The 22,709-nt window shown below is 42.5% G+C and overlaps 1 protein-coding gene across 1 annotated transcript in view; it reads left to right on the top strand.

The window, feature by feature from the left end:
- The window catches only part of LOC121009545 (ankyrin repeat and KH domain-containing protein 1-like), a 307,110-nt gene that overhangs the window by 196,488 nt on the left and 87,913 nt on the right, over positions 1 to 22,709 (top strand). Inside the window, exons 17-20 of the mRNA XM_040442755.1 lie at positions 1,785 to 1,896; positions 6,586 to 6,731; positions 15,162 to 15,304; positions 15,417 to 15,630. Of these exons, the coding sequence (XP_040298689.1) occupies positions 1,785 to 1,896; positions 6,586 to 6,731; positions 15,162 to 15,304; positions 15,417 to 15,630 (615 nt within the window). The remainder of the gene's footprint in view (positions 1 to 1,784; positions 1,897 to 6,585; positions 6,732 to 15,161; positions 15,305 to 15,416; positions 15,631 to 22,709) is intronic.

Here is a 22,709-nt window from a genome sequence, read left to right as displayed (position 1 = left end):
CTTCTGAAGCGGTCAGCAATGAGTCCAGATCTAAATCCCATTGTACACCCGTGGAGAGATCTTAAAATTGCTGTTGGGAAAAGGCGCCCTTCCAATAAGGCCTCATGCACACAATGTTTTTCTCTGCCTCCGTTCCGTTTTTATTTTTTTTGCGGATAGGATGGGGACCTTTTCATTTCAATGGGTCAGCAAAAAAAAATGCTGATAGTTAATCAGTTTGTGTTCCGCGTCCGTTGTCAGTGTTTCCCTTCAGCCAAAAAAAATAGTGCATGTCCTACTTTTTTCACATTTGCGGACAAGGATAGGCATTTATTACAAGGGATCTGTGGGGAAAAAAAGGATCCTAAAAAAAAAAAAAACGGATGCTGCATAGTTTTTTTTTTTGTTTTGTTTTTTTGCGGACGCACAATATGTGGACGCAAAGAACAATGATCGTGTGCATAAGGCCTAAGAGAGACCTGTTTGCTAAGGAAGAGTGGTCCAAAATTTTGGGTGAGAGGTGTCATGCTTATTGATGGTTATAGGAAGCAACTGATTTCAGTTATTTTTTTTTTCCAAAGGGTGTGCAACCAAATATTAAGTCAAGTGTGCCAATAATTTTGTCCAGCCCATTTTTGGAGTTTGGTGTGACATTATGTCCATTTTGCTTTTTTTTCCCTCCCTTTTTTGGTTTTGTTCCAATACACACAAAGGGAATAAACGTGTATAGCAAAACATGTTACTGCAATACTTTTCTGTGAGAAATGCTTCATTTTCTTGAAAGATTTCAGGGGTGCCAACATTTACGGACATGACTGTGTATGTATATAAAGTAAGCAAACAAAAAAAATGTATGGCAGCAGAACTTTACTCATACAAACAATATAACTGGGGAATAGGGATTATTCGGAATTCATCTACCAAGCGTCAATATGGCTTCTGCAGATGGGTACTTAACACTAACAGAACTGACTCTCCTGGGCCTAACCTAAGCCTACAATGTTCAGGGCAGTGTAGGAACCAGCTATATTTATACTCTACTCAAAAGCCCTGGGCAGATTGATGGGGAGTGCTCAATCTAAAGGAGGGAGCTACCCTCAATATATACTACAAGAAAATTTAGACAGGCACATTCCTAGTCGCAGGTACAGCGACTATGCAGAAGCCACCTTTATGCTGGTAGATAGGCCTGACATACGTTTGATCAAAAATGTGCGCAAAGAGCTTCTATTTTTTTATGTATAGTACCAATGTTATCCAGAATAATCCCTAATCCCTAGTTCTATTGTTTGTATGTGTAATGGTGTGCTGCCATACGTTTTTTTGTTTGCTTTCTGCATGCTAGCTTTATGGATGTGAACCTGCTACTTAGTGTGCTTGTCTAAATTTTCTTGTAATATAGCTAGAGATATGGATATATAGATATAGATAGATATATATATATATATATATATATATATACATACAATATTAAGAACTATTTTGAGGTATCACGATCTGTCTTAGAGAAATAGAAATTCAAATTTAGAAAATTGTGATTTTTATATTTTTTTTAATTCTCCGTAAATTTTTGATTTTTAAAAAAAATAAAGGTAAGTTATCTAGACTCAAATTCATCACTAACATGAAAACAGGCTCAGAATTGGTTGAATAATTAAAAGTATTCTAAAGTTATTACCACATAAAGTGACACGATTTGCAAAATTTGACCACGTCGGGAAGTTACAAAATGTCTTTGTCCTGTAAGGGTTAATCTACTGTCACTTGGATTTAAATGTTAAGGTTTTCTATTTGCTTTTCTGTAGACTGAAAGCAATCATGACACTGCATTAACACTTGGCTGTGCTGGTGGCCATGAGGAGCTTGTATCTGTGCTGATAACTCGTTGTGCCAATATTGAACACAGAGACAAGAAAGGTGAGTGTGAAGGTTTATTTACCTGTGCATGAGTTTTACTACCAATTGCCTGTTTATCATTGCAGTTATTACAAGTGACACACATGCTTAGATCCTGTTTGAACTCTAAAAACTACACTGAATTGTGTGTATATTATTATTATTGCTATTAAAGGAGCTAAAGGATAACTGTCATATTTTTTTTGTATTTTCTAGTTTATTACAGCTAGGCATGTATACCTGAGTTAGTCTGTCAATGATTGCTAAAAGTTCTTTAATTACCTTATAATAACAGCTTTCATTAATGTCCTCTGTCCCTTTCCACTGCTCCCTTAAAAGACCGTTGCTAGGGCTCATCTGTCTCCGAACTTAATGTAAACAGAAGACAGAGGGGCATTCCTTCACACTGCATGTCTGCATTAGGCTTCAGAGTGAGGAGGCGTGTCTTTCAGTAATCCAATCTGATTGGCTGGCAGGAAGCTGCTGGCCACAGCAAGTGTGTGTGGGAAGTAAGGGAAGGCAGTTTTGGCCTCGGAGAACTGGCAGAGGAGCCATCTTGAGAAGATCCTCATATTGTAGGATTCACGACAGCCGTAACTAAGGGGAAAACTCAAGGAAAACGGTGGTATGTGAAGAAACTAAGGCCCCTTGCAGAGGACCGTGTCCGGATTATGTCTGCAATCAGGGAAAATCGTGCGAGTAGGTATGCAATTGCAGTCAGTTTTGACTGCGATTGCGTTCAGATAAGTTTTTATTGCGCGGGTGCAATGCGTTTTGCACACGTGTGATAAAAAACTGACTATGGTACCCGGACTTCTTCACTGAAGTTTGAGTTTGGGTTAGGTGTTCTGTATATTTTATTATTTTCCCTTATAACATGGTTATAAGCGAAAATAATAGCATTCTTAATACAGAATGCCTAGTAAAATGTGGCTTTAGGGGTTAAAAAGAAAATAAAAAACATTTTTTACTCATCTCATCCACTTGATCGTGCAGCCGGCATCGCCTTCTTTCAGGACCTGCCAAAGTACCTTGGATGTAATTGCGCTCACCGCGTGGTGACGTCCGCGCAGGTCCTGTGTGAACAGGATGAGGAGAGTTAATATATATATTTTTTTTAACCCTTAACACCACATTTTAGTAAGCATGCTATTATTTTCCCTTATAACCATGTTATAAGGAAAAATAATATAGTAAATTGACTTTTATCAATTTACTTACATCATCTCCTAGCAACCATGCGTGAAAATCGCACCGCATCCTCACTTGCTTGCGGATGCTTGCGATTTTCACGCAGACCTATTCGATTCTATGGGACCTGCGTTGCGTGAAAAACTGTAAATATAGAACATGCTGCGATTTTCACGCAACGCACAAGTGATGTGTGAAAATCACCGCTGAACAGCCCCATTGAAGTGAATGGGTCCGGATTCAGTGCGGGTGCAATGCGTTCACCTCACGCATGGCACCCGCACAGAATTCTCGCCCATTTGAAAGGGGCCTAAAGATTGCTTTATGCATAATGCTGCTGCAGCAGTAACATATGCTAAAATAGATTTTTTTGAATGAAAACATGACCGTTATCCTTTAACCTCTTCCGGACACATGACGTACCGGTAGGGCATGTTTTCCTGGTACTCAAGGACAACGTCATGAGTAATTCCGATCACCGCCGCCCACCGGGCAGTGATCTGAACAAGGTGCCTGCTCAAATCATTGAGCAGGCACCTTGGGTCAATGCCCCGTGACCCCCCCCGCCCCCCCCCCCCCCCCCCCCCCCGTGTGGCCGATCGCCGCAAACCGCAGGTGAATTCAGACCTGCGGTTTGCGGCTTTTTATGGTGCGGCGGCTGGCGGTGCCATCAGGTCCCCGTGGGGCTGTAGGGGGGACCCAATGGCATGGAAGGCAGCGCAATGCTTTCCTGAGGCATCGGTGCTGCCTTCCTGTGACGAGCCTGTGAGATCCAGCCCCCTGGATCTCACAGGCTGGAAGCTGTATGAGTAATACTCACTGTATTACTCATACAGCCAATGCATTCCAATACAGAAGTATTGGAATTCATTGTAAAGGATTAGACCCCCAAAAGTTGAAGTCCCAAGGTGGGACAAAAAAGAAAGTGAAAAAAAAAAAGTTGAAAAAATAGTGTCTCCATCCCCCCCCCACCCCCCCAGAAAAAAATTTAAAGTTTCAAATAAAAATAAACAAAAACGTCATTTTCCCCAAATAAAGTAAAAAAAAAAAAAAATTGGTAAAAGCGCTATAAACATATCACATGACCGAACCCCTCAGATGAACACAATAAAAAATTAAAACTGTGCTAAATAAACCATTTGTCACCCTACATCACAAAAAGTACAACATCAAGCGATCAAAAAGGCGTATGCCCACCAAAATAGTACCAATCTAACGGTCACCTCATCCCCCAAAAAATGAGCCCCTACCTGAGACAATCACCCTAAAAATAAAAAAAAATATGGCTCAGAAAATGGAGACACTAAAACATTTTTTTTTTTTTGGTTTTAAAAAAGCTGTTATTGTGTAAAACTTACATAAATAACAAAAAAGTATACATCTTGGGTATCGCCGCATCTGTATCGACCAGCTCTATAAAAATATCACATGACCTAACCCCTCAGGTGAATACCGTAAAAAATAAAAACTGTGCTAAATAAACCATTTTTTGTCACCTTACATCACAAAAAGTGTAATAGCAAGCGATCAAAAAGTCATACGCAGCCCAAAATAGTGCCAATCAAACAGTCATCTCATCCAGCAAAAATCATACCCTACCCAAGATAATCGCCCAAAAACTGAAAAAACTATGGCTCTGACTATGGAAACACTAAAACATGATTTTTTTTGTTTCAAAAATGAAATCATTGTGTAAAACTTACATAAATATAAAAAGTATACATATTAGGTATCGCCGCGTCCGTGACAACCTGGTCTATAAAAATACCACATGATCTAACCTGTCAGATGAATGTTGTAAATAACAAAAAAAACGGTGCCAAAAGAGCTATTTCTTGTTACCTTGCCTCACAAAAAGTGTAATATAGAGCAACCAAAAATCATATGTACCCTAAAATAGTACCAACAAAACTGCCACCCTATCACGTAGTTTCTAAAATGGGGTCACTTTTTTGGAGTTTCTACTCTAGGGGTGCATCAGGGGGACTTCAAATGGGACATGGTGTCGAAAAACCAGTCCAGCAAAATCTGCCTTCCAAAAACCGTATGGCATTTCTTTCCTTCTGCGCCCTGCCGTGTGCCCGTACAGCAGTTTACGACCACATATGGGGTGTTTCTGTAAACTACAGCATCAGAGCCATAAATATTGAGTTTTGTTGACCCTTGCTTTGTAACTGGGGAAAAAATTATTAATCTGCCAAAAAAGTGAAATTTTGAAATTTTATCTCTATTTTCCATTAATTCTTGTGGAACACCTAAAGGGTTAACAAAGTTTGTAAAATCAGTTTTGAATACCTTGAGGGGTGTAGTTTCTAGAATGGGGTTATTTTTGGGTGGTTTCTATTATGTAAGCCTCACAAAGTGACTTCAGATCTGAACTGGTCCTTAAAAAGTGGGTTTTTGAAAATTTATGAAAAATTTCAAGATTTGCTTCTAAACTTCTAAGCCTTCTAACATCCCCAAAAATAAAATGTAATTCCCAAAATGATCCAAACATGAAGTAGACATATGGGGAATAATTTTTGTTGTGGGAATTGCTGCTGCAACCAAATAGTGAAAAAGCATGGTCTCTGTGGACAGTTTAAGAATCTGCATAGGCTGTCCACAAGCTCCAGATCTTGAAAAATGTTGCCAGTGTATCAGAAAGGCTACTACTGAGTTGCTCATTAGTCATTACTGTAACTAATAGAGTAAGGAATCTGAGTATGGGATAGATTATTTCTTACAGGCAGGAGTCAGTTTAACTGGTAAACTTGGCGCAAAGGTTAGAGGCTTTATGGTGTATCAGAGCTTCCCATGGGTTTGTATTGAGATGCATAGAACATGGTACGTGCCAGGCCATATACACAGGACCAAAAGCATACATGTGGACAAGTCCACCACACATGAGCATGTCCGTATTGGATTTGATTAAATAATTAGCTGTATAGCAGAAACAATATGTATACATGTAGTTACCATTGTCTAAGAATTTTGTAGATAGAACCGACCTTATTGGTGTTTATGGAGCAAAAAGATTATGGGCAGATTTACCATTTATTAAAAACTAGAAAAGTGGCATGAAAAAGTGAAATTGCGTTCTTGTGACCTTTTTTTATTTTTTTATGCCATTGGTGCAAAATTTTTGCACACATGCATTTCTCCGCCAGCCTTATCAGTTTCCCCTAAAAAGGGGACGGGGAGCAGGTGGTGCCAGCAGCCCTGCCACTTCTATCATCTTTTGTGCAATTTTTCTTTTATTAAATAACACTGAAATTAGGGGCTGGCTTAGATAGCTGTATAAGCGCAATGACTGCTGGATGCCGAGTCTCATTTATGACGAGGCAACTGCCACCTGATCAGGTCTCTTTCCCATTTAATAACCTAGATATGGGTAGAATAGTGAGCTACGCTGTTCAATGAGGAGTAAAAAGGGCAGGTACACCCTGCGCTTGTGGAGCTGTTTGATAGATGCATTTAAAAGACGTAAACATTTGTTTTGACATTTCATATGTAATATGTATATTGTGCTTTCTTTAGGTTTCACTCCTCTGATTTTGGCAGCTACAGCGGGACATGCTGGAGTAGTTGAAATTCTTTTAGATAAGGGAGCAGATATTGAGGCACAGTCTGAACGCACTAAAGATACTCCTTTGTCCCTGGCATGCTCTGGGGGTCGTCAAGAGGTGAGCAAATGTCTCTCTCTCCTTGGGGGAGAGTTGATGATCCATGTGCTTTCCGCATCTGTATGGATGTTTTGCAAAAAGGTAGATCTTCTACAAAATCAGCGGGTCCGCAGGAAAAAAAATAAAACAACGTATGCCACACAGATGCTATCCATATTTTGTGGTTCTGTGTTTTGTTAGACCTCTTTCACACTTGCGTTGTCCGGATCCGTCGTGTACTCCATTTGCCGGAGGTGCCCGCCGGATCCGTAACACCGCAAGTGAACTGAAAGCATTTGAAGACGGATCCGTCTTCAAAATGTGTTCAGTGTTACTATGGCAGCCAGGACGCTATTAAAGTCCTGGTTGCCGTAGTAGTAAGGGGGAGCAGTATACTTACCGTCCGTGCGGCTCCCGGGGCGCTCCAGAATGACGTCAGAGCGCCCCATGCGCATGGATGACGTGATCCATGCGATCACGTCATCCTCCATGCGCGTGGGACGCCCTGACGTCACTCTGAAGCGCCCCGGGAGCTGCACGGACGGTAAGTATACTGCTCCCCACTACACTTTACCATGGCAAACAGGCTTTAGCGTCCTGGCAGCCATGGTAACCATTCAGTAAAAGCTAAACGTCGGATCCGGTAATGCGCCGAAACGACGTTTAGCTTAAGGCAGGATCCGGATTAATGTCTTTCAATGGGCATTAATTCCGGATCCGGCCTTGCGGCAAGTGTTCAGGATTTTTGGCCGGAGCAAAAAGCGCAGCATGCTGCGGTATTTTCTCCGGCCCAAAAACGTTCCGGTCCGGAACTGAAGGCATCCTGATGCATCCTGAACGGATTTCTCTCCATTCAAAATGCATGGGGATAATCCTGATCAGGATTCTTCCGGCATAGAGCCCCGACGACGGAACTCTATGCCGGAACAAAACAACGCAAGTGTGAAAGAACCCTTAATCGCAAAATATATACAGTTGTGTGCATGAGGCCTAAATTGTTAATTAAAACTAGGGTTCAGAAGATCTCTATAGCCTTTAACTCTTTCACCTGCAAGGTTATTTGGAACTTTTGCACCTCTAGTGGCCTGTACAATTTTCACACTTTTGACATATAAAAATAAATTGACTTAGACCTCCTGCACACAAACGCATTTGCGGATCTGCAATACACGGGCACCGTTCCGTGGGCATTCCGCATCACGGATGCGGACCTATTCACTTCAATGGGTCTGCAAATCCGGAGATTCGGAATGGAAGAACGGGACCCCTCGGAAGCACTACAGAGTGCTTCCGTGGGGTTTCGTCCTGTACTTCCGTTCTGCAAAAATAATTAAGCCTTTAACAGAAGGGAAGAGGGAGAGGAATGACCACCAACAGTGGAACAAAACTTAAACTATGAGGTGACGGAGGCTAGCGTGAGGACATTATTCAAGAAAGGTCTGGCATGTTTCAGTTAATCCAGTGTAGCAAGGAAAGGGCTATATTCAGAATCTCTTCCTCCACTGGCACCTAGGATCCTGGGGGTGGATGTGTCAAACCAGTTCGACAGCAAAGAAAGTTGCATAGCTTTATAGTAGTTCCAAGTATCTCACAGCCCAGTTCCCCTGGATCTCCCTGAAAGAGTAAGGGTGGAGTTAGCAATTTTTGATCTCCCATCTTCCCAAACATATGAAGAGAAAATGCTTTTGATATTTGTAAAAAAAAAAAAAAAAAGGAAGGAGGCAGAGAGTTTGGGAAAGCTTGAAGGAAATACTAAACCTTAGGCAAAATAGCTATTTTGAGAAGATTAATTCTCCAAATCCAAGATATGTACACTTCCCTAATAAAGCTAGTTCATTTTTTAGAACAAAGAACGCTCGCTTGATGACTGTGAGGTTTGCATCTTAAACACAGAGGTGGACTGCTTCAAAATAGGTGTGAAAGAGGCTGTTTATGTTCAATTGGAGAAACCAAGCTTGAATAGAAGTGGAGAGAGTCAGGGGGCGGAGTCTGACTACTCAACGAGATGGACATGTGTGTGACAGTCCTTCACACAACTCTGCAAACTAGCTTATTCCACAGCTCCACAAGCCATATAATGGTGAAAATAGGCAGAGATAAGGCGAGAGAAAGGGCCGATCAACATAAGCAAGACCGAGGCCCCTCGGATATGTAGAAATACCTCCACGAAAACTTTGGCTGCCTCTGGGAGTGCGTGCTCTTATGCTGCCGGGCTCTGGGAGAAAACGGCATCTCCCATACAGACTCTCTCAACACCACCCTCGCTTTAATCGAGGATGGACCAGGAGAATAGGAGTAGGCGCAAGAACATAAGGCTTCGTGTAGCACGCTTTCAGGGATACCCCTCAGCCTTAACTGAGGCCGCAGGCGCCATTTTTCCGCAAATACTGGGACAAGAACGAGCAGCAGAAATCACAATAGAGAGCATTCACAGATCCGTGAGACCTAAGCCCAAAGAGGGAGAACAGCTGAGAGACGTGGTCTGCTCAGGTACATAGATACTGCAGCTCTGCTCAAGTCAGCCAGAGAAATGAAGCATGCTCTCCATGAGGGAGTGAAGATCCTCCTGTTCCAGGACCTTGTACCTTCAACGCTGAACAAGAGAAGAATATTGCTAAAAAACAGTCTCCGGTCCCAGCAAATACATTTTAAGTGGCTATTTAGGAGCTCCTGCAGTCTTCACCAATAGACATTCCTTCATGGCTGCCTGGTGCCGTTATCAACTGTATCCTTACCAGAGCTGCCAGAGGGACTTGGATAGGAGAAAGTCGCTCAGAAGAAGAAAGCACACCCCAGAACCAGAGATGCTTGATGGTGGAGCACTAGGGTATACAACTTATACAGTATATTCTATTAATTAGAGAGAGACTGCACCTCCTCTCCAAGACCATGATGGTGGAGGGGAGCTGTGTGGTAGAAACCCTAATTAGTTCTCAGTTCCATTACTGTTCCACTGTTGGTTATATTTATGCAACATGACACTGGGATACAAACCCTAATAGAATTAACACGTGTCAGCAACCATATGTAAAGAAAATAGTTACCTAGAGTTTGATCGAAGGCTTCCCTATTAAACACAGTGGCATGAATATGCTTCTTCAGCTCAAACAGATAACAGATGTTTGCAGGGTCTGTTGTTATATGTCGGGCTACAGAAATCTAAATTCCCCCCCCCCCCCCCTGTATTGCATTCTGGGGAAGGCATGCATCAGTCTCTTATGGCTTCTATTAAGCATCTTCATGCCTCCTTATCATATTGCTGAGATAGTGGTTATATCGAAAGATATAACCTATATCAACTGCAATGTATATATGTCAGTTCCCCTCTTCCCTATCACTGGTAGCATACTTTATTCTAGTTTCATGTACAACAGATATATTATATGACATGATGTCCTCAATTAAGTGCGCATCATTCAACTTGCGCGGTCTAAATACCCCTCAAAAGAGATCACAGGCACTCCGCATAAAAAATAAAAAAATCCGAACAAATATTTGCTTCCTACAAGAGACCCATTTTAAAGAGGGTCGCATTCCCAACCTGCCCAAATCACTTTTCCACTTATGGTATAACAGCCCTTACATGAAAGCATCCAGAGGAGTGAGTATACAGTCAGGTCCACAAATATTGGGACATCAACTCAATTTTAACATTTTTGGCTCTATACACCACCACAATGGATTTGAAATGAAACGAACGAAGATGTGATTTAACTGCAAAAGGTCTCTCCAAACTAAGCTCCAACAATTTTTCCATGAAAATTAAACCTGAAGATAAATCATTGACAACAGTATGGGAGACCCACAAAACGGTAATTAGAGGGGAACTCATTGCGCTAGGTTGCAGAGTCACAGACACAGGTCTTACACTCTCTGTTCACACAAATTGCAACCATACAATATCTCTCCACAAACGCTCAAAAGATGTTTAGGCACAAAGAGACCTGTTGAGGCTGCGAGGGGAACTATAGGAATCACCTCAATATATAATACAAAAGCCTTTCAATATTCTAAATTTCGCTTTTATGCGCATGGGGATAAGGGAACCAAACTAATGACTAGATTAATAAAACAAGAGACACTCCACTCATATTGCTACCATTAGAACTAAAAATAACAGGCTGGTCTCCAGGACAAAAGAAATAGCAGAGGAGTTCCAAAAGTTATATCAGGTCCTCTATGGGATGGAGGAGGCTGGTGAGATACCTAACAGGGCAGGGAGCGAAATTATGGATAGATTCCTTACTGGCCTGAATCTTCCCTGGTTGTCTACTAGTGAATCAGAGTCTTTACTAAAACCTATAGACAAGGAACAAATAGCGAAAGGGATTTTCTCGATGCCCCTAGGAAAAAGCCCGGGTCTGGATGGCTTTCCTATTTTTAAAAATGTATGCCCATTTTATTGCCCCAGCTCACTAAATGGTGCAACTCCCTGAGGACGGGAACTTGTCTACACAAACAATCCCTAGAAGCCATACCTACAATCCTGCCGAAGGAGGGGAAGGACCCCTAGGTTTGTGGGAGCTATTTCACTCCATTTAGATATGAAGATTTGGGCAAAGCTGTTGGCAACGAGATTGAGTGCCCATCTACCTAAACTCATACACCCCGATCAGTCAGGTTTTGTTCCAGGTCGGGAGGGTAACCACAATTCTTGTAGGCTGGTCACAATAATCCGCTTAGCAAAGAAGTTGGGCCTCCCATTGGTGCTGCTAGGAATTGATGCGGAGAAGGCCTTTGACAGGGTCAATTGGGAATTTTTGCAAAAAGCCTTACAAAAGGAGTTCCAACAAGCGATCATGACTTAATATTCCGAACCGAGTGCTAGGATTAGGATTAATGGGACACTATCCCCCCCCCCCCCGCCTTCCATATTAAGAACGGCCCGTGATAGGGATGCCCCTTGTCCCCCACCCTTTATATCCTTCTTATGGAAACTCTGCTTCAAGCCATTAGTGAACACCCGGGAATAAGGGGGGTACAAGTTGGGGACAAGGGCCCTACGTATGTTTGTTAATGCAGCCTTTGCAGACGATCTGCTCATTATGGTAACGAACCTGTCAAGGCCTTCCCGTGTCTTCTGGAGCTTCTGGAATTGTATGGGAATATGTCGAACTTCAAAATCAACCACTCTAAATCTGAGGCGATGAACATCTCTGCCCCCCAAAGCATGGTTACTGCTCTTAGAGCCTCTACACCATTCAAGTGGCAATGCTCTCATATTACATACTTGGGGGGTCAAAATCCCATCTCACTTAGGAAAACTGTACCACCTGAACTACCTACCCCTGCTCAAAGATATCCAGACCCAGCTAAACTTCTACAAAATTCCATACGCCTCTTGGATGGGGCGCAAAAACGTATTAACCTTTTTAATATTCCCAAACTACTTTGTGATGCAAATGTTCCCTATCTTTCTCCCTGCTTCCTTTTTTATTCGGACAAGAATGATTTTTACTGCCTTCCTTTGGAGGGAAAGGGGACCCAGGATAGCACATCATAGATTAATACTTAGGAAAGAACACGGGGGTTTTGGCCTCCCTGACGCTTTGTCCTACTATAGAGCGATCCACCTCAAAAGATGGTTGCAAATACACACACCCAAACACAGCCCTCTGGGCAGAGATGGAATTAATGCACCTCACCCATAGACAGAGGGCCGGATTGTGGGACATCGACCCCACCGTACCAAAAGATAACCCCTTCTTTAAGTGAACGACCTCCGTCCTAAAAATCTTAAACGTTTACCATGACTTGCTAAGCAACCGATTGCTGAAAATGCCGGCTAATCTTGTCCCTTTCCTGACGAGAACTAACGTAAAAGATCTTGCCCCAGTTTGGGACAAATTCAAGAACTTTACAGTTGAGAAATTCATAGCGGGGGATAAATAAAACAATAGGGGAGTCCCACCCTATATATCTCACACTTAAGAGTAACTATTTCTTAGAAGAAGCTGAAATAAGTAACACAGGAACATTGCTGACAAAAAGAATAGGGGAAGAAAGAAATAAAACGTGGTTTTAAAAACTGATGTATATGGAGTATACCCCAAGAAAGTTGATCTCACAACTATCTTGACACCAAGGAACAGAGTTGTCCCACAGTACATACATACATGGGCATCTGAATTAGGTAGAGTTTTCTCAGATACAGATATTATGCGCATGTATGCTCATTGTTTTTCAAGATGTGTCAAGCTACAGGAACATTCCTACAAGGTCCTGACACAATGGTACAGAACACCTAAACAGATGTTTTTAAGGGGCCTACAGGACTTTGACAAATGTTGGAGATGTCAACTCTGAGAGGGCTCACTGAGCCACATATTTTGGTACTGCCCGAAGTTGGTCATTTTGGGACAACATCACAAATGTAATAGTTTAAAGGGCTTCTGTCACCCCACTAAACTCATTATTATTTTTTTTGTGTACTTATAATCCCTATCCTGCCATATTGCCATACATTGTTATTAATAATTTTCGTTCAGTAGATTTAGCAAAAAACGTACTTTTATGATATGCTAATTACCTTTCTACCAGCAAGTAGGGCATCTACTTGCTGGTAGCAGCCGCAGAAAACCGCCCGCTCCTCTTGTTGATTGACAGGGCCAGCCGCGATCTCCTCCTCCGGCCAGCCCTGTCATTATTCAAAAATCGCGCGCCTGTGTTGATTCGGCGCAGGCGCTCTGAGATAAGGAGGCTCACCTCCTCAGCACTCCCTCAGTGCGCCTGCGCCGATGACGTCACCGAAAGAGAAGACGTCATCAGCGCAGGCGCACTGGAGAGCCCCGGTACGTCACCGGAACTCCAAAAAATGCCTTTGCCCTGCGCGATTTAGCGCAGGGCAAAGGAGAGCATCGGAGCATGAACTGCTCCAATGCTCCTGTCAGGGGGGCTGCCGGGGGGAAAATGGAGGGATGTCCGGGTTCAGCTCTGAACCTGGACAACCCCTTTAAGGTTTAGGTCTGAGTGCCCTATGAGTCCTCTTGATCTGGAGATCCATTGGGTGATCCGGAGCAAGGACAAGTTCCAAGATCTCCCTGGTAACTTTAAGGCTGGGTTCACACGGGCATTGCGGGAAAATGTGCGGGTGCTTTGCGGGAACACCCGCGATTTTTCCGCACGAGTGCAAAACATTGTAAGGCGTTTTGCACTCGCATGAGAAAAATCACGCATGTTTGTTACCCAAACCGCTTGGGTTAGGTGTTCTGTAGATTGTATTATTTCCCCTTATAACATAGTTATAAGTGAAAATAATAGCATTCTTAATACAGAATGCATAGTAAACTAGCGCTGGAGGGTTAAAAAAATATAATAATAATGTAACTCACCTTAGTCCACTTGATCGCGTAGCCCGGCATCTCCTTCTGACTCCTTTGCTGAACAAAACCTGTGGTGAGCATTAATTACAGGTAAAGGACCTTTGGTAATGTCACTCCGGTCATCACATGATCCATCACCATGGTAAAAGATCATGTGATGGATCATGTGATGACCGGAGTGATGTCACCAAAGGTCCTTTACCTGTAATTAATGCTCACCACAGGTCCTGTTTAGCAAAGGAGACAGAAGGAGATGCCGGGCCGCGATCAAGTGGACTAAGGTGAGTTAACTTTTTATTTATTTTTTTAACCCCTCCAGCGCTGTTTTACTATGCATTCTGTATTCAGAATGCTATTATTTTCCCTTATAACCATGTTATAAGGATAAATAATAATGATTGGATCTCCATCCCGATCGTCTCCTAGCAACCGTGCGTGAAAATCGCACCGCATCCGCACTTGCTTGCGGATGCTTGCGATTTTCACGCAACCCCATTCACTTCTATGGGGCCTGCGTTGCGTGAAAAACGCAGAATATAGAGCATGCTGCGATTTTCGCGCAATGCACAAGTGATGCGTGAAAATCATCGCTCATCTGAACAGCCCCATTGAAATGAATGGGTCGGTATTCAGTGCGGGTGCAATACGTTCACCTACCGCATTGCACCCGCGCGGAAATCTCGCCCGTGTGAACGCAGCCTTATAGTTTCAGATGTAGAATAGGTTTCAGGCAACCCTCGAATATGGAGGTTGTTACATCATGCTCTGTTGTCTTTATCTTCAAGAGAAGTATGAAGAAAGTTCAGATGTTTTTTGCATTTAGTAAGGACTGAAGCGACAGCTTCTCCATGGTCATTTTAAAACAGACTGAATATATTTTAGTTGTTCCGCCCGGAGACTAATCTGTCTAACATTGTGTTTTATATCAGCAAGTGCAGGTAGAGAGGTAAGAGTGGTATATATTGCATGCCAGAGGTCTTGCCATCCTCCACTAGAAGCGAAGAGATTTCTCAGAGCATCACACAGGCTATACCCTCTGGAAGTTTTCTTCTTTTTTTTTTTTTCAATGTGTTTCATTGACTTAGTTACAATCATCCAAGACAAATGTTCTTTCTGTTGCAAATCACAGGTTGTAGAGCTGCTTTTGTCTCGAGGAGCCAATAAAGAGCATCGAAATGTTTCGGACTATACACCTCTCAGTTTGGCTGCATCTGGTGGATATGTCAACATTATCAAGATCCTGTTAAATGCAGGGGCAGAAATTAATTCTAGGTAATAATGGCAAGAATCACAGAAGTGCTGCAAAGCTGCCCTTTTTCTACGTGTTTATATTCTCATTTTAATGTTCGGCAAATGTCACATGGTGCGATTTGTTTCTTTACAGGACTGGTAGCAAACTGGGCATCTCCCCTCTAATGTTGGCTTCCATGAATGGTCATGTTCCTGCTGTTAAACTGCTTCTCGATATGGGATCTGACATAAATGCTCAGATTGAGACAAATCGCAATACAGCTCTGACTTTGGCATGCTTCCAGGGTAGAGCCGAAGTTGTAAGTCTCCTCCTGGACAGGAAAGCTAATGTTGAACACAGAGCTAAGGTATGTCTCATGTCCTCTGGCACATGTATTTTTATTAAGTCACAAATGTTTTTTGCTTTAACCCATTCTTGTAGTATTTCTATTTAAAAACATTAAATATCTTCCTAAACCAAAGGGAATCTGTCACCAGTTTTATGCTGTCCTAACTAAGGGCAGCAAAAACTGACAGATTAGCTTGGCAAAATGCTGGGTCACTTTCTGTACAGATGCCAATGTGTACTGATACTCATGAGCTCATGGCTCTCCCCATCCACTTGCCGCTGACTGCAGAAAGAAAAGAGTCAATCAACAGCGGTGGGTGGGGAGAGCTTGGAGCTCATGAATATCAGGCTTCATCGGTTAGGATTTATGGCAGCATAAAACTAAGACTTTCTTGATAAATTAACTTACTAGTAGCTTCCTAGAATAGTAAAAGTTCTTTAGACTGTGGGATAATCAAGTGTTCTAAGAACGAATGAGGAAGAAATACAAAATTTACACATTCCAGCACTAGCCAATTCACAAACCTTTTCAGCATTAATTCTGAACAGTCCACATTTTTTTTTTTTTTTTTACTGTTCATAAGACTAGAGAACTTGCAGGTGAAATGTGACTATGAAGAAAGGCCTCACTTAAAGGGCATCTGACAGCAGATTTGTACCTAGGAAACTGGCTGACCTGTTGCATATGTGTGCCTAGCAGTTGAAGACATCTGTGTCCCATGTTCATATATGCCCGCATTGCTGAGAAAAATAAAGTTTAAATGTATCCAATTAGGTGCTAGGAGCAACGGGGGTGTTTCCTAGAGTCTCGGCTCTCTCTGTATCTGCTGCGCCCTCTCTACTATGATGGATAGGGCCAGGCATGATGATGATTTTACTTCCTGTCCCTGTCAAAGTGCTCCTTGCGGCTCATTTGCATATATTAAAACATTTTTCTCAGTAATGCAGGTACATATGAAGCTTCAACTGTCAAGTATTCATGCCATAGATCAGTCGGTGTAATAGATAGAAATCTGCTGACAGATGACCTTTTCCAGGACTGATTTAATATGGCCATAAGCAATCTGTGCTAGAATATACTCAAGACGGGTTGCATCCACTTCCGAATCTGCTTGAGGAAGTGGGCATGGCCTCCCTACACTCTAGCACTGGCATATACTACATATTGGTGAGCATTCCTTTCGGGCTGCTCATCCAAGATGGCATATCATAGGCAGGATCGCTTAATTACCATCTATTGTAGAGCAATGTAGTGAGGCCCCACCCCCTAGGCAACCAGTCCTGCTCACTTTCTTCGAAAGGTTGTTTGCAGCCATATTAAATCATTCCTGCAAAACCCCTTTAACTGGTTATTTTCTCAGTTCAGTGGTAACCTCTCAGATGTACAGAAAATGTAGCTATACCGTTCTGAGGAGAGTGTGTTCAATTGGTGATTTATTTTTTTATTTTTTCCTTTTAAGAAACGCGTATATATGTTCAGGCATTCTATGAGGTTCAGAATGTTCTATTTGTTGTAGAGCTGTTAGAGCATGGCAGACGGTGCTGCAAATCAGCAGGACAACAGTTGTATAGTAAATAAGGCCTGAATTCTTCTGTAATCACATTTGTTTTGTAATAGATATTTTATAAATGTCCTGGGAATGGGGTTATGGCTTTCTCTGTTTAGTCTGTGTTTCCCATTTGTGACCCTCCATCGGGATAACTCCTGAGCCATCTCTGGGGTAATTTTATTTTCTGCAACTGCTATGAATACTTTACATCCAGACACATAGTAACATAGTATATAAGGCCGAAAAAAGACATTTGTCCATCCAGTTCAGCCTGTTATCCTGCAAGTTGATCCAGAGAAAGGCGGAAAAGAAAAAAAAAACTGTCCGCCCTCCTTGAGCTTGAAATAATTTTATGCGGTGACCACCACACCACTAGACCCATCAAACCGTACAACAAGCAAGCAAGAATTTAGCGGACATAGACTTGGCACTTCAAGCCACACAAACCTCCTCCATCCCCAGCAAGGCACCATTGGGAGCCTGTGCAAAGACCCTCACACTAGTCTACATCTGTGCCCACCTTCTACCTCAGTCTTTTGCTGCTTCTCGCATGATGGCACCTGTCAAGCTCAGCTTTACCCCTTGTGGAAGACAACCTCCCCACCAGTCCCTGCTAGTAACCCCAACAAAAGTATATTCTCTTTTTCTTATGGCAACCACATTGTGTGAATTATGCAGAAACAAAGTCCGCCTTAGAGCTTCATCATACTTGTTTGAAATCCATTGTGAAATATCAGACCTTCAAAGGGTTCAGTTCCCCAAAAATATTGCAGGATATACGTATATATGCTCCAAGTCCCATGTTCATTGGGAGTAATTCCAACTGCCTGCAGTAATTCTACCACAGTGGGGGCCACAGCCGTTAAAGGGTATCTGTTAGCAGATTAGTACCTATAAAACTGGGTAACCTGTTGCATGTGCGAAGGCAGCTGAAGGCATCTGTGTTGGTCCCATGTTCATATGTGCCCACATTGATGATTTAATATATGCAAGTGAGCCTCTAGGAGAAATGGGCTCAGCTCTCTCTGCAATGGCAATGCCCCCATTTCTCCTAGAGGCTCATTTGCATATAGTAAAACATATGAACATGGGACAAACAGATGTCTTCCGCTGCCAAGCACACATGTGATGGGTCACCCATAGGTCTATAGACGGTGACCGTAAGAGCTCCAAAGTGATGGGTAGTCTCTCCAGTCGGTGGTTTTATAGTCACATCTCACCCTGGGACTGTTTCTCAGATTTGCATGTACTCTGCCTGTCTGACCACAGCCGACTCTGTGCTTCTTAATATTTCCTGATCCTCTGGTGCCTCACACCGGAATCTCTTACCCCCATGGTTCAGTTGCCAAATAAAACCAGAACTTTTCCAAGAGGTAGTGAAGACCAGATCCCTGTATAGGGGTTAAATTGTGAAAACCATGGGACCACTAGGACAACATCATCAGGAATAGCCCAAAATGGAAATAGAGTGGTGGTTCCACAACCATTGTTCAGAACAGCGTCATTGATAATTTTACGTATTGCAACACAACTGGCTACGAGGGGGCACATTAGTGTTCACTTACCTGTGACCTATTTCTCAGTCGCCTAACGGGACCTGTGGTGGATGCATTGGATTCAGTTACAGTGCTCAGGATGGGGAAAATTGTCGCCAATGCGACTTCGAATTTGCAGATAGCGATAAGAACCTCTGCCACTCTGCATTTGAATACAGTGATGTGTCACAGGAACCTATAGTTTCTGGCCCGCTGATCACCCTCATAGGTCTCAGGCTTAGTAGTCCTGAAGCCTATGAGGTATTAAATACCCGCACAGGCGTGTGGGATGACATAATCGCCCCCGCCTGTGCTGGGATACAGCGAAGCAGTGTGCTTTCACTTGCCTGCCTGCATCCCACTGTCCCAGGCTGTAGACCAGAAGAGGTTGTAGCCTGCATCGTGAACTCTGGTGCAAGGACGCAGGTGAGTATTAGTTTTTGGCCTTTTTTTCAATGCCCACTTGGGGACATTACTGACAGGGCGGAGATCAATGTGGGGGCATTAGGGGACATAATATTGAAGGTGTACTTTGGGGGACATTACACAAGAGTTGGGATGAGCGCTACGAAGGATATTACTGATCGCAATGTGGGAGGATACTACTAAGGAGAGAGAAGGAGAGCACTGTGCGGTTCATTACTGGAGGGGCACTGTGGGGGACATTACTAATGGAGGGGAACTGTGGGGACGTTAATACTGGGGATGCACCGTAGGGGACATAACTGGCAGCTTTATTGGGCGCTCTAGGGGAATTTTTAATACAGGGGACAGTAAGGGCCATTACTAGTAGCACTGAGGACTTTTAATACTGAGGCACTATAGATGGCATTACCAGGGCATTTTTTATGAGGGCACTATATAGGACATTACAGGAGGTGTTGAGGGTATTTTAAATACTGGAGCACTATAGCAGGATTTTTTTTTTTTATACAGGTGCATTACTACTGGGCGGCACTATAGGGGGGCCTTCATCGGGCTGTTCTCGGAACTGCCTGCTCCCGGTGACCGCATTTGTTTCAGACAGGCTCGCGGCACAGGCAAGGGCTTACCTGTGCCTCACCGGACTTGCGAGTTAAGATGGCAGCCCGCATGTGTTCGCGGGCGAACACTGCGAACTGGCCATCACTGGTTATTAATACTGGAGGTACTATAATGACATATTTACTGGCGGTAAAATAGGGGATATTTTTTTTTGCATATATGCATTTTCAATTTGGCAACTAAAATTGTAATTGGCTCGTAAGTTTTTCAGTTTAGAAACCAATTGGATGCTATTTTTTTTTGTTTTGTTTTTTTATAAGTCTGGAGCACTACAGTTAGGGCCTTCATTGAGTAACCTACTATTTTCACCTCCAGCCTGCCTATTGGACTCGGTTTTATACCAGTTACCCCACTATACTCAGTTATGGGAATATTAAATGGGTTTGTCTTACTTCAGCAAACTGCATTTATCTTGTATAATAAAGGTAAAGAGGACCTGTCACCTCTCCTGACAGGTCTAAGTAACAGAGCAAGTCTGAAGCATCTGTTCTTAATTCTAGGTTGTACCAATCCTTTATTATTCCTACTAGAAGCTTACAAATAAATTGCTAGCAGTCTGCAGCAGTTTATTAATGAATTACTAGCAGTCTGCAGTAAGTGTACAGAAGGGTGTTACCAGTAGGAGGTGTGTCCCTGCATAATCTGACAATGGCATCACTGATTGGATATTGTCAAACTATGCATGGGCAACTCCCCAAATAGTAGTAACCATCTGTACCATCACTGCAGATTGCTAGTAATTCATTCCTAAACTTCTAGTGGAAATAAGACAGGAATGGCACATCCTAGTCATGAGAATAGATGTTCCAGAATTGTTGTTGAATGGGGAATGCATGTAGCTATCAAAACAGGCATATCAGGAGTGGTGAAAGGTCCTCTTTAATACAAGCCACTTGCATAAGTATTGTGATTGTCCAAGTTGCCTCCTTTGCTGGTTTGACTCATTATTCCATCACATTATACACTGTCATATATAGGGGTTACAACCACCCTGCAATCCAGCAGTAGTGGCGTGCTTGCACACTGTAGGAAAAAGCCCCGGCCTATGGACTCCTCCGTGGTCCTGGCCACTGGAGAGGCTGACACTATTTCTTACAGTGTGCAAGCACGACCACCACTGCTGGATTGCAGGATGGTTGTAACCCGTGGATATGAGCAGTGTATAATGCGATGCAAAAATGAATCAAGCCAGGAAAGGAAGTAATATGGAGAATCACAATACATTAGTAAATGCCTTGTATAAACTTTGTCTACATGAGCAATGCCATTTGCTGAAGGTAGACAACCGCTTTAAAGTACCCACCTAATCATGATTTAAAAAAAATGCTAATTACCCTTTAAAAATAGAAGCTATATGGAAGACAGAGGTTTTTTTTATGTATACCTCCAACAGATGTCTCAGCATAGATATACAGAGGCATCCATCACCTATAGGTTCTTGTTTAAAAGTTATTTTATGGATTGCTCTGTATAGAATACTCCAGGAAACTGATTCATTTATATTCAGATTGGACTACATTCCTTTTGCAGCGTGCTTGCAATAGCATAGTGCCAGACTTGTGGCATATAATATGGGTTTGTTCAAATTATATTTCTGTAAATGCTGTTGGATAATGAAATGTCAAATGCAGAGATTTAAAATAGACATGTAAGCTAATTTCCATGGGACTGCAGGAGGTCCACGTCTTGGGGTCTTAATATATACTCTAAAACAGGGATCAGCAACCTCTAGCACTCCAGCTGTCCTAAAACTACTACTCCCAGAATCCTCCTTTTATGGGAGTTACAAGAATAGCCAAGTGAGTGCATGCTGGCAGCTGTAGTTCCACAGCAGCTGGAGTGCCAAAGGTTGCTTGTTGCTCTCAAATGTACTCCCATTATGGCAGCTTTAGTGAAGCTTTAGGAATAACTCTAGGAGACATTAATGTGAACTACCAATGACGTGGCAGTCAGGTGAACAAGTAACCATTGATCATATATTTTATTAAAGGGCTATTCCGATCTCACAAAGTGATGGGATATGATTGGTGGAGGTCTGACATTTGGGACCCCAACTATTGGTGAGAATAAATGGGCCACACAGCTCTGATTTTCTGAAAGTAGACCCCTCATTGTCAAAAAGTACTTTATACAGCAACAGATACTTTTATGCAAGTTTGTGTCAAAATGTAAAAAAAATTGCATAAAACTCTATATTAGTGGGTGTGTCACAAGTTTAAGTTATATGCATCACACCACCTAAAATAAATTAGTCAGAACTAGAAAGACTAGTTTTAACCCCTGTAGAACATGAGCCATACATGTAGGGAAGAGAGTTAAGGTTGATTGCCATAATATTACTGCACTGGGATCGGGCAGGCACAGAAGCGGTTATTGACAGCTAGGCCCCTGCGGTGTTCAGTGATGCTAGCAGATTAACCGCTTAGATGCCACGGTAAGTGCTTACAGTCTCATATATGGCGTTTACAAAGGGAGTGGGCTCATCCCATCGTCTCCCTGCGATGCGATCCCGGGGTGCCAAACTTTGCCATGGCACCTGAAACTTTTATAAGACTTCCAGGTCTGTCATCAACGGCTCCCTATGAGGCCAAGGCTGGCTCTTATAGGAAGCTGTCAATGTGGAACTCTGTTTCAGTGTAGTACAATACAGCATAATACATGCATTGAAGCAGCAATCATCCACTAAAACTTCAAGTCCCCTAGTGAGGAATAAAAAGTGTTTTTTGAAAATAATATAACAGTTTAAGCTGTAAAAAAAATAACTAACTGTTCCCCTCATCAAGCTATTTACTGTTGTAAAAATAGAAAAACAAAGACATATGAGGTATTTTTTTTACTTTTACTTTGTCTAATATGTTACTATTGGCTACTAGAGATGAGTCATTGATCCAGGGAGTTATTCTGATTGCCTGATTAGAGTCGGGAATTGGCTTCTATCTCACTGGGTGTTTTTTTTTGTTAGTTTTTCA

This window comes from Bufo bufo, chromosome 1 (genome assembly GCF_905171765.1).
Source record: "Bufo bufo chromosome 1, aBufBuf1.1, whole genome shotgun sequence".
NCBI classification, from domain to species: Eukaryota; Metazoa; Chordata; class Amphibia; order Anura; family Bufonidae; genus Bufo; species Bufo bufo.
The sequence above is the reverse complement of the archived record's forward strand: the minus strand, read 5'-3'. Positions and strand labels throughout refer to the sequence as shown.